This window comes from Scyliorhinus torazame, chromosome 3, assembly GCF_047496885.1.
Source record: "Scyliorhinus torazame isolate Kashiwa2021f chromosome 3, sScyTor2.1, whole genome shotgun sequence".
Lineage (NCBI taxonomy): Eukaryota > Metazoa > Chordata > Chondrichthyes > Carcharhiniformes > Scyliorhinidae > Scyliorhinus > Scyliorhinus torazame.
This window is the reverse complement of record NC_092709.1, coordinates 294,203,647-294,219,535: the sequence shown is the minus strand read 5'-3', so window position 1 is coordinate 294,219,535 and position 15,889 is coordinate 294,203,647. Positions and strand designations below refer to the sequence as shown.

General features: G+C 43.4%; 1 protein-coding gene across 1 annotated transcript in view; it reads left to right on the top strand.

Annotated features, from left to right (window-relative positions):
• Positions 1-2,394: 2,394 nt before the first annotated feature.
• Positions 2,395-15,889, top strand: part of dcc (DCC netrin 1 receptor) — a 1,735,814-nt gene continuing 1,722,319 nt past the window's right edge. Inside the window, exon 1 of the mRNA XM_072497411.1 lies at positions 2,395-2,916. Within this exon, the coding sequence (XP_072353512.1) occupies positions 2,832-2,916 (85 nt within the window). The 5' untranslated portion in view covers positions 2,395-2,831. The remainder of the gene's footprint in view (positions 2,917-15,889) is intronic.

The following is a 15,889-nucleotide window of genomic DNA, read 5'->3' as shown; positions in this document are numbered from 1 at the left end:
CCCAGCACTTGGCCCATAGCCTTGAAGGTTATGACATTTCAAATGCTCTTCCAAGTGCTTTTAAAAAATTGTGAAGTTTCCTGCCTCATCGTACCTCCCAGGCAGTACTTCTTTTAGGTTAACGGCAGGTTAAGTAATCATGCTAAGCACCATAAGAAGAAAATGAAAAAGCAACACTGGCATCCATATAACGCTTTCGCAAACTCAATCCATCCCAAAGCACTTTCCAACCAATAAAAAGTTCCTAAGGCGTGGTCTCCATTGTGGGGAATGTTAAGGTACAAAGTGGTACGCAGGCTTGCATCTGTTTCAAGTTCACCAACTAGTCTGCTGTCCTACAGGGGTGTGGGTCAGCTCTGGCATCTTCCTTGGGGGAAGGTATGGAGCTATACTACAGGATGTGCTACACAGCCTCAGGCAGAGCACAGACAACTATTGATAGGATCTTCTGCTCTTTGTCGGCAGCAAATAATTTCAGGGTGAAGGCAATGCACTTTCCTTCCAATACCCCACTGGCTGAGCCAACTCCGGTCCGATTGGTGGAGGTGGGGCATTGGGCTCAGCCTTCAGGGATAGGTCATAGAATCTCTACAGTGCAGAAGGAGGCTATTTGGCCCTTTGAGTCTGCACTAATCCTCTGAGCACCCTACCTCGGCCTAATCCCCAACCCTATCACCGTAACCCCTCCGAGGGACAATTCAGCATGGCCAATCCACTAACCTGCACATCTTTGGACACTAAGATCAATTTAGCATGGCCAATCCACTAACCTGCACACTAACCTGGACTGTGGGGAGGAAACAAGAGCACCCGGAGGAAGCCCAAGCAGACACGGGGAGAACGTGCAAACTCCACACAGTCATGCAAGGCCGGAATTGAACCCGGGTCTCTGTTGCTGTGAGGCAGCAGTGCCACTGTGCCACCCCAGACAAATTTGAGTTCCTGGTCTTGGAAATTGTCGGTACCTTATTGGAAACTCTGTATCTGGAGACAGTACTACTGCAAGTGTAGATTTACAACGATAGATGCACAAGGCCAAACATTTCGATCATCCATCCACAGAAATCTACAATCTGCTTCAACCCTGGTCTCAAACTGTATCTTTACAGTATTTGCTCACCGGGCCAGGGGAGGCTATGCGTCAGGCATTGATCGAAGGGCTTCCAGAAACCAGTCCCTCCCCTGCGCACCAAGTCGTAATTTAACCTGAAACTGTATTGAGGGTTAATGTTCTCCTCGAGTGTGCACCAGGAGAAATATAGCTGATACCTGAACAAGTTGGAAAGGTAGACGATTCTTTGTTTTTAAAAAGAAAAATAAGTTTTGTTCGTGTCTTTGACTCAATCCCCATTTTGAGGGGCTGGTTTAGCACAGGGCTAAATTGCTGGCTTTTAAAGCAGAGCATGGCAGGCCAGCAGCGTGGGTTCAATTCCTGTACCAGCCTCCCCGAACAGGCGGCGGAATGTGGCGACTAGGGGCTTTTCACAGTAAACTTCATTTGAAGCCTACTTGTGACAATAAGCGATTTTCATTTCCTTTCATTTCATTTTTAGTTGGGCACAAGTGATGAAAAAATAACAACACCTGAGTTGTAAATTTATTTTAAATTCTATCCCCCCCCCCCCCCGTAACTTTTGTAAATCAATCTGCAGTTGGTACTGCCCCAGCCGTGTTGATCTTAAACTCAGGCCTTTCCAAAGGACTGCAATGGACATTTCCTCTCAAACATCCGGCCCAGCATTGGATATACAATCAGTATGTGTTCCAAATTCAGCCCTTCATCCATCCCAGCTCCCCAAACACACCCCCTCAGCCAACCAAGTCCCAAAACAGCAAAAGCGAATGAAATGCCCGAAGCAGACTCGAATATCAATGAAATATGAATGATCAAAAATGCGAGTAAATATTAGTGATTCCCTTTAAGTGTGGTTGGGGGAGGGGAGGGGAGGGGCAAGTAAAATAACCGTATGAAACAGAAAGGCTAAGTTATCGATGTCCACGGGGAATGTAGACGGTGCTCCGGATAAACAATCTCGATAAATAGGGGGAACATTCTGTCGGGAGGTGGAGATGAAAAATGTATTCCATTCAAAAATACTGGTACCAAACTGAATGGAGATTCTTTCATCCCATGGTTCAAAACACTCAATGAAACGACTGACTCGGGGAGAGGTTTCTTTAAACGTCTATGTCTGAAAAGAATAAGGGTAATTGAGAATTTGCTTTCCACATTTCGCCCCGGAGAGGGCACCCACCGCTCAGTGGTGGGAACTCCGCCGCCGTCTCCTGCTGACTGACAGCCTCAGAGAGATTGGGGATTCTCATTCATTCGCTCCGTTCCAGGGATGATTCCCGGCTCCTGGATTTGAACTCTCCTTACTACACCTCCTTTGGATCAATGGATCCACACACACACACACACACTCACTCACACGAGAGAGGGAGAGAGCTCCCAATTCACCTCACTGACCACAGCTCAGTAACAAGTGAGAGAAGAGATTGAGTCCCTGTCCTTCCTCCCATCTCTCTCTCCTTCATCGTCTGAGCTATGGAACAGGACATTAAACAAGCCAGATAGCTTGCTCTGTCCCTGTAATTATTCTAGGAGTTCTTCTGTGTTCCCTCCCCACCCCCCAACCCACCTCCCCCTTCGAGTTTCTGATTTGAAAGCAGGAAATTATATTGGATCCGATGATTTTTTAGGGAAAAAAAGACAAACTTTCTCCACCCAGGATCAATGCTGTGAAAAAGATCAACGCGAGAGAGAAGAGAGAACAAGAAGGCACGCGGATTGGCCTGGGCATCAACACACCGAGCCGTGTGGGTCAATTATGGCGATTGTTGGATTAATGCTGCAGCAACTACTTTTGATATTGTGGTGGCAATCGTTAATCGGCAGTGAATCTCGTGCCTCTGGTAAGTCTCCCATTGCCTGGAGCAGTTTGCTTTTTCTTCCCCCCCCCCCCCCCCCTAAAGATCGAGTCGTCAAGAACGGGTTAATGCCACTGGCTTGTGGTACTCAGTTAATGTTGGTGACTTTCAGGGTCTCATTTTGTGTTCCTGTGTAATTCCTTTAATCGTTATGCCTGTTCCACTCTTGCACCGAATCCCCGTCCCTTTTTGCTGGGGAGTCAAATAAAGCCAACACCAACACTACTTGCTTTTCATTCAGGATGAGTGGGAAATGCAATGTCTTAGATTCCGAAACTGCACTGCGATCATCTGTGTTTTTGCTGCAATAATTTTTGCAACCCCTCGATTCTAGTTCTGTGTCAAACAATCCACCCCCCCCCCCCCCCCCCCCACCCAGTTCTCCTTTCTTCAACAGTCCCGGTGAAAGCTGATTCGAATTTTGAACTGGAGCAGAACATCTGGGTCCAACTCCGGGATACTTGTTTCCTCGTGTTTAACCCCCCCCCCCCCCCAACTTTATCTCACAATCACTGAAGGCACTTTCTGTGGGTTTCTAATTTCGGAGGGGGGCGAGAGGAGAAAAAGCTGCCAAGAGTGACATTGCTTTCAATCCCAACAACATAACAATTGCGGGGAGCATGTCTATATTATGTGTGTGTGTTGGGGGGGGGGGGGGCTTTTCATTCTCGGGTTATTAGCGGATTATGTGCGATTTCGTCTCATTTGGGCAGGGATATGTCTGGGAGTTGTTGGGGGAGGGTTTGCCGGGAGAATGACATTCTCCAATGTAAGATGCTGGCGAGCCCCAGCACTTCCCAGAGGCTGCGATTGACGCGGGATTTGCAGATCTGTTCAAGCTGAAATTCGCAATGTCACTGTGTGTGTGTTTCTGTGTGGCGGCGTGTGTTTTTGGAATCAGCACATCCATGCAGATTGTAAACATGTAGGGCATTCATTTCATTTGCGACCCTTTCTCCCCCCCCCCCCCCCGGTCAGAAACACACATCCAGAGAATTGACTGGCATTCCAGTCGCCTGAAGTACTTTCCTGTTGTCCACAGGTTGTTGCGCCCGTGCCATTTTAAAGCACTTTGCTCAGCACCAGCGGCACACTCACCGCCTTTTGAACCCAGTAAATGTGTGTCTTGCCGGTTGGAAATGGCTGCATTCCGTTTCCTATCCGTGCGCCACATAAGCGCTGCTCTGGACTTGCCTTGAGACATGGCGATTTCAGTGCTATACATCAGGGGCAAACAGTTTGCTGGAATGTTTCTTTTTTTGTGAGGGGGGGGGGGGGGGGGTCTAGAAACATCGGATAAAGGGCCTCGCCTTGAGAGGTCACAGAGTGGAGCTGGGCTGGGAATGGTGCTCCCGAGAGAATGGACAACAATCCAGCTCTCTTTTATAGTCAGGTCGTAAACTAACCGAACAGAGGACTGGAGCTCTCTCCATCATACTCCTGCCTGGGTGCAGGGATTTCAGGTCTTCCTTTGACTTCAGTCTTTCTCCTGGCCCCCCCCAGTCCGGATCCGAGCAGATTTTTAACTGTAGCTCCTGTCATTAGAGAAAAGGGAGCCGCGACCCTGGCTGTAACAAAGCGTTTACCCTGGAGTGGGTGTGATGCGCATAGCTTGGTGGCTGTTAGTGGGGGGCTGGCTGGAAGGATCATTATATATGCGCCTGGTGCAGTATAAATCACCAGCTCGCTGTCACTCCTTGTACTTAACACTTAGATTTGTAAATGTTTCATGAAACACGTGAATAGCAACTGGTATATAAATCTAGGGGCGGTATTACGTTCAAATATATCGCCAGCTTTTGTACCAGTGCATAACTCACACACACACTTACGGAAATAGTTGATATGCATGTGTGCAATATATTCGATGTGGTGTGCGTGTATCGCATGCCATCCATTTGATATGCACACGGAATGTCTGACTGGTATTTATGCATTGTGCAGAAAACTAGATAAATAACAAGAATTTATGGATGTTTAAACCCATCAGTGTATGTAAAGTGAAATACATCCTGACGAACACCAGGTTGTTGCCCGAAATATTCATTTAATGAGATCTATTCCAAATCACACACATGTATTAATATCCTTGAGCCAGTCTGATAACTCCTGGTGATATCACTGCGGTTCGTGTGAGGTAACAAGTGCTCGTTGTCTGGACAAGTGCACTAGGACAATACTGCGTTTCTTTTCTTACTGGAACACTCTGCATATCAATATTTACTGCCTTGACAGTGAACAGCATTTAATCCAGTGCGCCTCCCTTAATTGCTGTGCTGATCTGTTGAAATAAAAGACTGAACAACCTACTTTCTGCCACTAGGTGCTGCTCACTAACTTACTAAGTACCAATGTGCATTAAATTGAAATATTCTAACTTTTAATATTGCAGCTAATTCATGGAATAATTAATGGTGGTTGTTTCCCCCAATTTCCCCGCCTGCTTCTCCCTCCCCCGACCCACATCTTATGAAGGCATGATTATTTACTATTCGCAGTATGCGGGCATTTGTTGCCCATCCCTAATTGCCCTTGAGAAGGTAGTGGTGAGTTGCCCGGTTGAACCGCTGTAGCCTTTGTGGTGAACCTTGTCCCAACGGTGCTGTTTTGGTCACTGGGTTGAAATCCTGCAATTCCCTCCCTAACACCACCACCTTCTTAAGGGCAATTAGAGATGGGCAACAAATGCTGGCCTTGTCAGCAATGCCCACATCCCATGAATGAATTAGAACATAGAACATAGAACATTACAGTGCAGTACAGGCCCTTCGGCCCTCAAATGTTGCGCCGACCTGTGAAACCACTCTAAAGCCCATCTACACTATTCCCTTATCATTCATATGTCTATCCAGTGACCATTTGAATGCCCTTAGTGTTGGCGAATCCACTACTGTTGCAGGCAGGGCATTCCACACCCTTACTACTCTCTGAGTAAAGAACCTACCTCTGACATCTGTCCTATATCTATCTCCCCTCAATTTAAAGCTATGTCCCCTCGTGCTAGACATCACCATTCGAGGAAAAAGGCTCTCACTGTCCACCCTATCTAATCCTCTGATCATCTTGTATGCCTCAATTAAGAAGGGTATGGAGTGCTAGGATTTTGACCAAGCGACAATGAAGGAAGGGCGATATATGCCCAAGGCAAGACGGTGTGTAACATGGAGGGGCACCCGGAGTTGATAGTGTTGCTATGCAACAGCTTCCCATGTCCTTCCAGCTAGTGGCTACTTGGTCATTGGAACACCACAGCAGAGCCCGTTTCTGCCCTATCTGTCATTCAGCACATTCACACTGATACAAATTGGAAGCAGGAGTCCTGACTGATTTGTTCTTTTAATTTTTTTTAACCCAGGGCTTCTGAGTGAAGTTTGTGCCTACAAACGATTAATGCAGCATAAATGGAGGATCAGAGCTGTGTGTTTCCAGATCTTTCATGCCATGCAGAGAAGTTCTTGGTTGTTAAATCCTTTTAAATATTAACAATATTTGTATGCAACTAATAAGATTAACATAAAGCTCATTTGGTCATAGAACTACACATGCATATGGGTGGTGTGCACAGACACCACCACAAGAGGGCTTTAATATGCATTATAAACAGAGCTCCCCAATCTTCTCTGTTAAATGGGCCTCCAAAAAGTGCAGTTTCCTTTTAGCAAACACAACCCTCAATAGCATTTAATTATTTATAAAGCCTGAAACCGTTCAAGTAAATATTGTATACATTCCCCTCACCCTATTGAAATTAGGACTCATCCCACACAATCCTGCTTTAAATTATTCTTTTCAAATCCAAGTTTGATGTCACTTAATCATTACTTCTTGATTTATCTTGTCTTCTCTTCAAATCCTTTCACCCTTGGTGATAAGCTGCACAATACTTCATGTATGATTCTGCACAATAAGGAATAACAATGCCTATAGTAAGGGTAAAGGCCGTTCTGACCAAATTAATGTATCTTTGCCATGAAGAAAAATGTCAAATCGATTCAATCTTTTTTAATACTCTGCTTATAATTTTATATTTTTCCTCAGGAAAATAATGATTATTAAAGTTATGAATTAATTGCATTTTCTTGCTTCAGTTAGCAAGGCTGTTTGATCCTGGCTTAACGCCAAAGATATAAATCGAGTTTTCTGCCAAGATTCAGTTTAAAATGAACACACATGCACACATAAACAAACACATACACACGCACCCCCCCCCCCCCCCCCCCCAACACACGTTTGAAGTATATTTGTGCTGGAATTCTTGCTTAAGTTTCTCTGCGTTACATCACACATGGCAGTTTTAGTTGTTAGAACTTGGCGTCCGCACAAGAGCTTTTTGAGGTAAGAAACATGGACCAGACACTTCTCCACAAAGAGGGAGGGAGAGTTGGTCCTGGGCCACTGTTGTGCACTTTATAATGTCCGACTGAGAGTGGAAGAGGTGGGAGAAAGTCATTTCCTTTGCAGCCTTTCAATTGATGGACAGCAGAGAGAAGCAAATTATATTTTCTTGAAATAGAAATGAGGGATTAGAATTCCCTGGATGCCCAACAGGCTAAACACACTGCCTATTTTATTATTGCACCCTGCATCATGCAGGGCCTAAGCTTGATTCTTATTAGTTGGCAGGTCTCAGCCTGAGGTGGTGTTGGGAGTGTGATAGCTGACCACAGTGCATGTGCTTGGAAGGGGTAGGAATGGGAAGTACAGACAAGGACTCCAATCTTGATCATCACCCATTATCTCATGGTGAACGATGTGTATGTGAAGGATATCAGGCAAGATCATGCTCTCTCTCTCCCAGAATTTAGCAGCATTGGAACAGTGGTACACCATTGGGCCCCTCAAAGCTGCTCTGCCATTTGATTAGCTCCTCCGGTGATCGGCAACTCCGAATCCCTTGGTATCCTTACTCAATAACAAAACAATCAATCAAGCCCTGTCTTGTGACATGCCTTGCTGCATCAGAAAATAATGATCCGTAACTGTGAATCTTTATCCCAAAGCGAATGCAACTTCTTCAGGAGGTGACGAGCAAAAAATGGAAAATAATGCTGGGCGTCAGAGAAAAACAAACCAATTTGCACAAACCAACATGATCAAATCAAATGATTTGTCGGGTCACAAATCTTCTAGTTCTCAACATCTCACTATTAAACACTAATTTTTATTTTGAGTGATTTTATTAATTGCTAATGGTGATATTGGTAATAATTAATGTTAAGTGGGTTGATGTTGCAAATAAACAGTGGACATTGGAATCCATACAAATACATTAAGACTCCGTACGGAAATATCAGCAAAAGTAATTTTTCACCATTGTCTGAGAAAAGGCAGGACTAAGAGTTTGATCTATAATGTCAGCTATTACAGTTATTGCCTGCAGTTTTTATCTGTTTAAATATTACATTTTACATTATCTGCAAGAAACAATAATTTTTTAAAGTCTTAAAATAATAACAGGACCATGACATAATGAAAGACTGGTTTATGCATGAAACGCTGCATAGAATCATAGAATCCCTGCAGTGCAGAAGGAGGCCATGCGGCCCATCGAGTCTGCACTGACCCTCGGAAAGGCCCACTCCCTGCCCTATCCCCATAACCCCACCTAACCTTTGGACACTAAGGGGCAATTTAGCACAGCCAATCCACTTAACCTGCACATCTTTGGACTGTGGGAGGAAACCGGAGCACCCGGAGGAAACCCACGCAGACTCGGGCAGAACGTGCAAACTCCACACAGTCACCCAAGGCCAGGATCAAACCCGGGACACTGGCACTGTGGGGCAGCAGTTTGTGAGTGAAATCAAATGTTTTTGTAAAGTATTGGAAAACATAAGAAATAGGAGCAGGATTAGGCCATTCGCCCCTCAAGCCTGTCTGTCATTCAATAAGACCATGTGATCTGATTGTGACCTTAGCTCCACTTTTCTGTTTGCCCCCCCCCCCCCCCCGCACACCCCTCCTCCTAAAGCACTTGACTTGTAAATTACAAATCTGTCCAACTCACTTGAATATATTCATTGATCCAGTCTCCGCAGCTTGCTGGGAAAGAGAATTCCAAACGCACACAACCCCCTGAGGGAAGAAATTTTTCCTCATCTCTGCCTTAAATGTGAGATCCCTTACTTTTGAAATCTGCCCACTAATTCTGGATTCCTCCACAGGAAGAAACATCCTCTCAGCATCCATCCTGTCAAGCCCCCTCAGAATCATATCTGGTTCAATCAGATCACCTCTCATTCTTCTAATCTCAACTTGCTCAAGCTTTCCTCATAAGACAAACCCCTCATCTCAGTAAGCAGCCAAATGAATCTTCTCTGAACTTCTTCAAATTCCCATCCCTCCTTAGGTAAGACCAAGGACTTACTTAATACTCTGGGTGTTGTCTTAATAATGTACATTTGGAAAAAGACATCCTATTTTTAAACTCCATCCCCCTTTCAATAAAGTCCAGCATGCCTTTTGTCTTCCAAATTACTTGCTGTACCTGCACACTGACTTTTTATGATTCATGATAGGACACCCAAATCCCTCTGCACTGAAGAATTCTGCAGTTTTTCCATTTAAATAATGTTCTATTTTTCTGTTCTTCCTGTCAAAGTAACGATAATCTTTATTAGTGTCACAAGTAGGCTTACATTTAACACCGCAATTAAGTTACTGTGAAAGGTCCCTAGTCACCACACTCTGGCACCTGTTCGGGTGCACTGAGGGAGAATTCAGAATGTCTAACAGCATGTCTTTTGGGACTTGTGGGAGAAATCCAGAGCACCCGGAAGAAACCCACGCAGACACGAGGAGAACGTGCAGATTCTGCACAGACAGTGACCCAAGCCGGGAATCGAATCCGGGACCCTGGTGCTGTGAAGCAACAGTGCTAACCACTGTGCTACCGTGTCGCCCATGAACAAACTACCACTTTTCCACATTAATGTTCTTTTGCCAATTTTTTGCCCACTCACATAACTTACCTCTTATCCCTTAGCAGACACTTTGTACCCCCCTCTGCCTAGCTTCATAGCATCAGCAAATTTGATTACAATCCAGTCAGTCCCTTCATCCAAGGCATTCACATATTTCGCAGATAGTTGACACCCTAGCACTGAACATGCAGATGGCCAATTAGGCGGCTGCCTCATGTAATGTTGCTCCAACGGATATGCTGAGGCCATGTGTAGTTTTTAGTCCTGCATAGCATTTCAACGTCAGGGTCTTGGCACTCACTGGAAAATTCAGCTCCATACGTGTCTGTAATGAGAAAGTGCTACATTTTGCAATATTACAATCTCTCATCTTAATGATTATGAAATTCACCGAAAACATAGAGATGTTAGGCTAAAACTTCCAGTCTCCAGACTTTTGGCGATTGGATGATGGCCTGAGATGCTTACTGAGATCACTCACTCACTCACTCACTCACTCACTCACTCACGTTAAAACTGAACATTTAAACTAACCATACAGCAGCTATTGGCACAAAAAGGAAGCATGCTTCTGCGGTGATCCTCTTTGCTAATCTCTGCATAGATTCCTAAGCTGAGCGACATTTTCTGGGTGCTGCACTGGAAGTCCGACCCTTTTAAATGTAACCAGGTAAATACACAGTTTTCTGACTGATTGGTTTTGGATGCTACGGTTCTGATAATGATCAGGAAAGAGGGGCAATATGATCTGTGGCATGTTATAAGAAGGAATTCGTTATTATCAAGACAACCCATGAACTACAAGTGATCTATCAGTACTCTAAGTGTACCACTCTATCTAGAACAATGAAGTACTAGATATAATTTACAATACAATAATACAGCAACTATTCAGATGATGATGTCACAGACTGCAGGACCTTAGAAAAAGAAGATCTGACATGAAATAATGATCTGAGCATGTTTGGAGTTTTTTCTAACCATCAGAATGCATTGTGATTTAAATCTGGCACTTAGTGGCTTTGATAAATTTTGGCTGTGTAATCTTCTGTTAAGTCTCTGCATTAAAGATTGTATCGCATTAGAGAGATGGAGCCTGAGACCAAGCTGCCTGTAAATGTAAAAGCTAAGTGGGCATAGGCTTTGGGCATAGCATTTATGAAAAGAAGGGCAAATCAGATATGTTCTGACACACGAGTAGTATCACAAGAACCTCGAACCTCTCCACAAAATATTGTGACTGCATGGAAGAGGACTTTGTGAAATAATGTACAGATCTTGTTTATTTGCAGCCTTTCCTGGCGGTCATTTATTTCTCATTTCAGTGTCATTACTCGCACCAGACCAATCCAGAGATCCATGCCAGTGTTTATGCTTCACCTGTTTCTCTTGAAATCTGTACTGAATGTATTAGTGACTATTATTTCTTATATTTATGACCCTCTAGTTCTTGTTTCTATGCCCCCCACACACACATCAACCCCCAAACTGGCACCTTCCTCTCTACAGCTACCCCTTCATAACCTTAAAGACCTCCATCAGGTCACCACCTTCTGTTATTGAATCTTTTCCAGTAGATCAAAAAGAAATCATTAAGGTTGCAGAGGAATTGTCTGATCTCAGGGTTTTATCAAAGGAGAAACTGTTGAAGACTTGTACACCATTAAGTACATTGATAGTCGAATGTCAGAGCCCGGTGTGAAGTCAGATTGATAGGACTGAAATTTCCCTTTTCTTTTGGATAATTGTGAAATACAATTGGTTAGCCTCAGTTCAGTTGCTAGTGATCACTGGCAATGAGCATTTAAACTGCCTCCAATATCTAGGAACGGTTACAAAGTCAGTACGATCACTGAGAGAGACCTCAAGGATGGAAATGTATCATAGGAATACTATTTTGGTGTTGATAAGACCATAAGACATAGGAGTGGAAGTAAGGCCATTCGGCCCATCGAGTCCACTCCACCATTCAATCATGGCTGATTTCAACTCCATTTACCCGCTCTCCCTCCATAGCCCTTAATTCCTCGAGAAATCAAGAATTTATCAACTTCTGTCTTAAAGACACTCAACGTCCCGGCCTCCACCGCCCTCTGTGGCAATGAATTCCACAGACCCACCACTCTCTGGCTGAAGAAATTTCTCCTCATCTCTGTTCTAAAGTGACTCCCTTTTATTCAAAGGCTGTGCCCCCAGGTCCTGGTCTCCCCTGTTAATGGAAACTACTTCCCTACACCCTATCTAAGCCATTCATTATCTTGTAAGTTTCTATTAGATCTCCCCTCAACCTCCTAAACTCCAATGAATATAATCCCAGGATCCTCAGACTTCATCGTATGTTAGGCCTACCATTCCTGGGATCATCCGTGTGAATATCCGCTGGACACGCTCCAGTGCCAGTATGTCCTTCCTGAGGTGTGGGGCCCAAAATTGCTCACAGTATTCTAAATGGGGCCTAACTAATGCTTTATACAGCTTCAGAAGTACATCCCTGCTTTTATATTCCAAGCCTCTTGAGATGAATGACAACATTGCATTTGCTTTCTTAATTACGGACTCAACCTGCAAGTTTACCTTTAGAGAATCCTGGGCGAGGACTCCCAAGTCCCTTTGCACTTCAGCATTATGAATTTTGTCACCGTTTAGAAAATAGTCCACGCCACTATTCTTTTTTCCAAAGTGCAAGACCTCGCACTTGCCCACGTTGAATTTCATCAGCTAATTGATTGAGGTACATTAAAGGGGACAGAAGTTTTGACGATAGAACAACATCCAGAAATTGCTGTGCCACAAGGTTTAATATTGTGTATGTTGGGAGGTTTTAAGTTTTAAACTTGTTGCCAGGTAACAGGCATACTTTGAGCCCAAACTTTGAACTTTGAGCCCAAAACAAATACGAGCGGGTGCTTGCTTACAAAAACAGCCACTAATTTGTTACTAATGAGCACTAACTTGACAATGTCACCTACAGATGACACAAGCACGTGAATTGTGTGAAATGAAAATTATCAGTTGTATTGGAACTGTTGAGAACATAGTTCTGAGGTTGGATCAGATTTGAAAAAGCATTACTCCACAATGTTACCTATATCACATTTGGGAGCATTTAATGGTGCAACATAGCTTTACTCTGTATCTATGCTCAAGTTATATTTGACCAGGGTATGCTTGAATAAAGAGTGTGGAGGGATCTTTGTTCTGTATCTAATCTGGAAGGTGTTGAGGATATGATGTAGTGGCAATTTTCTCTGTGTCTCACCCATTGTACATTTTGTTGGAACACTGCAGGAGACAAAGAACAAAAAGGTAAGAGAAAGCTGGAAAATTAAACTAACATGACAGGAAGCTCGTGGTCTTGCGGCATGAACAGAGGTGTTCTGCAAATCGGTCACCCAAACTGTGTTTGGCCTCCCCAATGTAGAACAGACTGCATTGTGAACAGCCATCACCAGATATTAAATTGAAGGAACTACTTGGAAACAGAAAAAAAGGGTTTGTCCTGGATTCCAAAACAAATTAAATCATTTTTAATCTTGATCAAAAAATGTTCCCAAACTATCCACTCCAGGGCGGATTGGATGCTAAATACACACTCCTTTCAGCTCCGCATCTGGCACCAAATCTGAGCGAGACTGAAGAAGTTGAAATCTCTTATTTGCTTCATGGGTTGTAAGGATTCACCTCCTAATGGACAGCAATCCACTGCACAAACTGTTCATAATTCAGCAATTAATTGGCACAAAATTAGCAACCTTCTTTTCAGGAAGTGTCAAGGCTAGCTTGTGTGGTAAATACAAATGTTCCATTGATAAGGTAGGAACTGTTCAGTAAAGGCAAAGCAGAAGCTGCTTTACATCTGGCCGATGTAGAAGCTGACTAGCTGGGTACTGGCAGGAGGCGCAAAGGTGGGAAAAATATTCCAGTACCAACACCTTGAGGGGAACAACATTCCTCTTAAAAAGAAAAATTGTGATATTCTGACATTGTTCTGGAGTTCTTGAAGTGGTGCATCTTGTGTGCCTTGAAACAATTAGAATCCCTCTTAAGAACTGGACAGTTGTAATAAATTATCATTAACTTAAAATCTCTTTCATTTGCTTTTCACTGTCTTTATGGCACAAGGGACCAAAATGAACATCAGCATTGATACAGTCATTAACCTGCAGTGCCTCCACGTCAACTGCGCATATTGCTTTAGCTCCTGCATGCTGGCAGCCAAAGTTTCTTCTCCATCAGCTCTTGTTGAAGGTGTAGTTGTCAGCCACAGTTTAAATAAAAGTCTTAATTTTAAAATAAAACACATTATCTAAATAAGGATTACATTGGAAGCTTTGGTTCCTGAGCAGCCACTGAAACAGGAAAAAATGTTTTTTTTGTAATTGTATTTGTATTGGACATGACAACAATCAATCTTGCTGTAATCAACGGCACAGGCTCTTGGGATTTTCAGTAAAGGGGTTCTTAAGATGGCAGAGGGTGTGCAAAACAATCCAGAGGAACTAATAGCAGGTTGAATGATTTTTGCAGAGTGAGGCAGAACATTTAAGATTCCACAAGAACAATTGGCTAAATATAACTTTGGTAGTGGCAGAGGTGCTCCTGCTCTGTATAATTTTCAGGACAGGTTATGACTTAAATTGAGCTCATCTTCAGATCGATTATGAGCAGTGGCAGGAGAGACTCAATTGTATCATGAAAAGATAATTGTTCGTTCATGGTGTGCGTAAGGTGGGTATGACATCCCTTGGGTGAAGGTGACCCTATTCATAACATCATGTGAACCCCTCAATGAGATTATTGCATTGCAATGACCCTTGGGAATGAGTCATTCCCTCTTCACTTCTTGTTACTGAGTACTCCACTATGTATGTTCCTTCCCCTAACCAGTCATTGAATTCATTGTGACATGCCAATACCATTATGGCATTATCAGCATATCCTCAGTGGAGCTGGAACCATCTTCAATCAATGGTGACTGAGGATGCCTTTCAGCCAGTTCTTTTGCAGCTATTAACATAAGTGTAATTGAAAGTAATTTGATGTGGGCTGCATAGTTGCAGCTACTCTTAATATTCTGCCCATGTACTTTTCGTAGCAGCCTCCACTGAAAGTTCAGTGTTGCTTACATCTTTTATTCGTGATATGAAGCAATCAAAGCACAAGTGTATTTCCAAAGTCTTCATAGGAGCATAGAACTGAGAAGACAGAGGAGGCTATTTGGCCCTTTCAACTTGCTCTGCCATTCAATAACATCATGGCTGATCTGGTTGCAGCCTTAACTCCACTTTCCTGTTTGCTCCTCATAACCTTTGACTCTCCTGTCTATCAGAAATCTCTCTAACTCAACCTTCAGTAAGCTCAATGGCCCAGCTTCCAATGTTTTCTGAGGGAGTGAATTCCACACTAATGACCCTCTGAGAGAACAACTTTTTCATCATCTCCATCTTAAAACTAAGATTTCTTATTCTTAAACTGTGTTCCCTAGTTCTAGTCTCTCCCACAAGTGAAAACATATTCCTGCTATTTACCCTATCAGGTCCCCTGATATGTATGGAGGGGCAGTTAGAAAGTGTCAGTATAATTAGGCAGAATCAACACAGTTTTGTGAAAGGGAAATCATGTTTGATTAATTTATTGCAGTTCTATGAGGAGGTAACAAGCAATGTAGATAAAAGGGAAACTGTGGATGTGGTGTACTTAGATTTCTTGAAGGAATGTGACAAAGTTCTACACCAAATATTACTACACAAATTAAGAGCTCATTGTGTAAGGTGTAACATATCAGCATGGACAGAGGTTTGGCTAACTAGCAGGAAACAACGAGCAGGCTTAAATGGGTCATTTTTTTGGGTTGGCATGACATGACAAGCGAAGTGCCACAGGGAACAGTGCTGGGGACTCAACTATTTGCAATTTGCATCGTTGACTCGGATGAAATGGCCGAATGTGTGGTTGCTAGATTTGTTGATGATGCAAAGATAAGTGAAAAAGTAAGTTCTAAAGAGGACAAAAGGGGTTTGCAAAAGGACATAGAT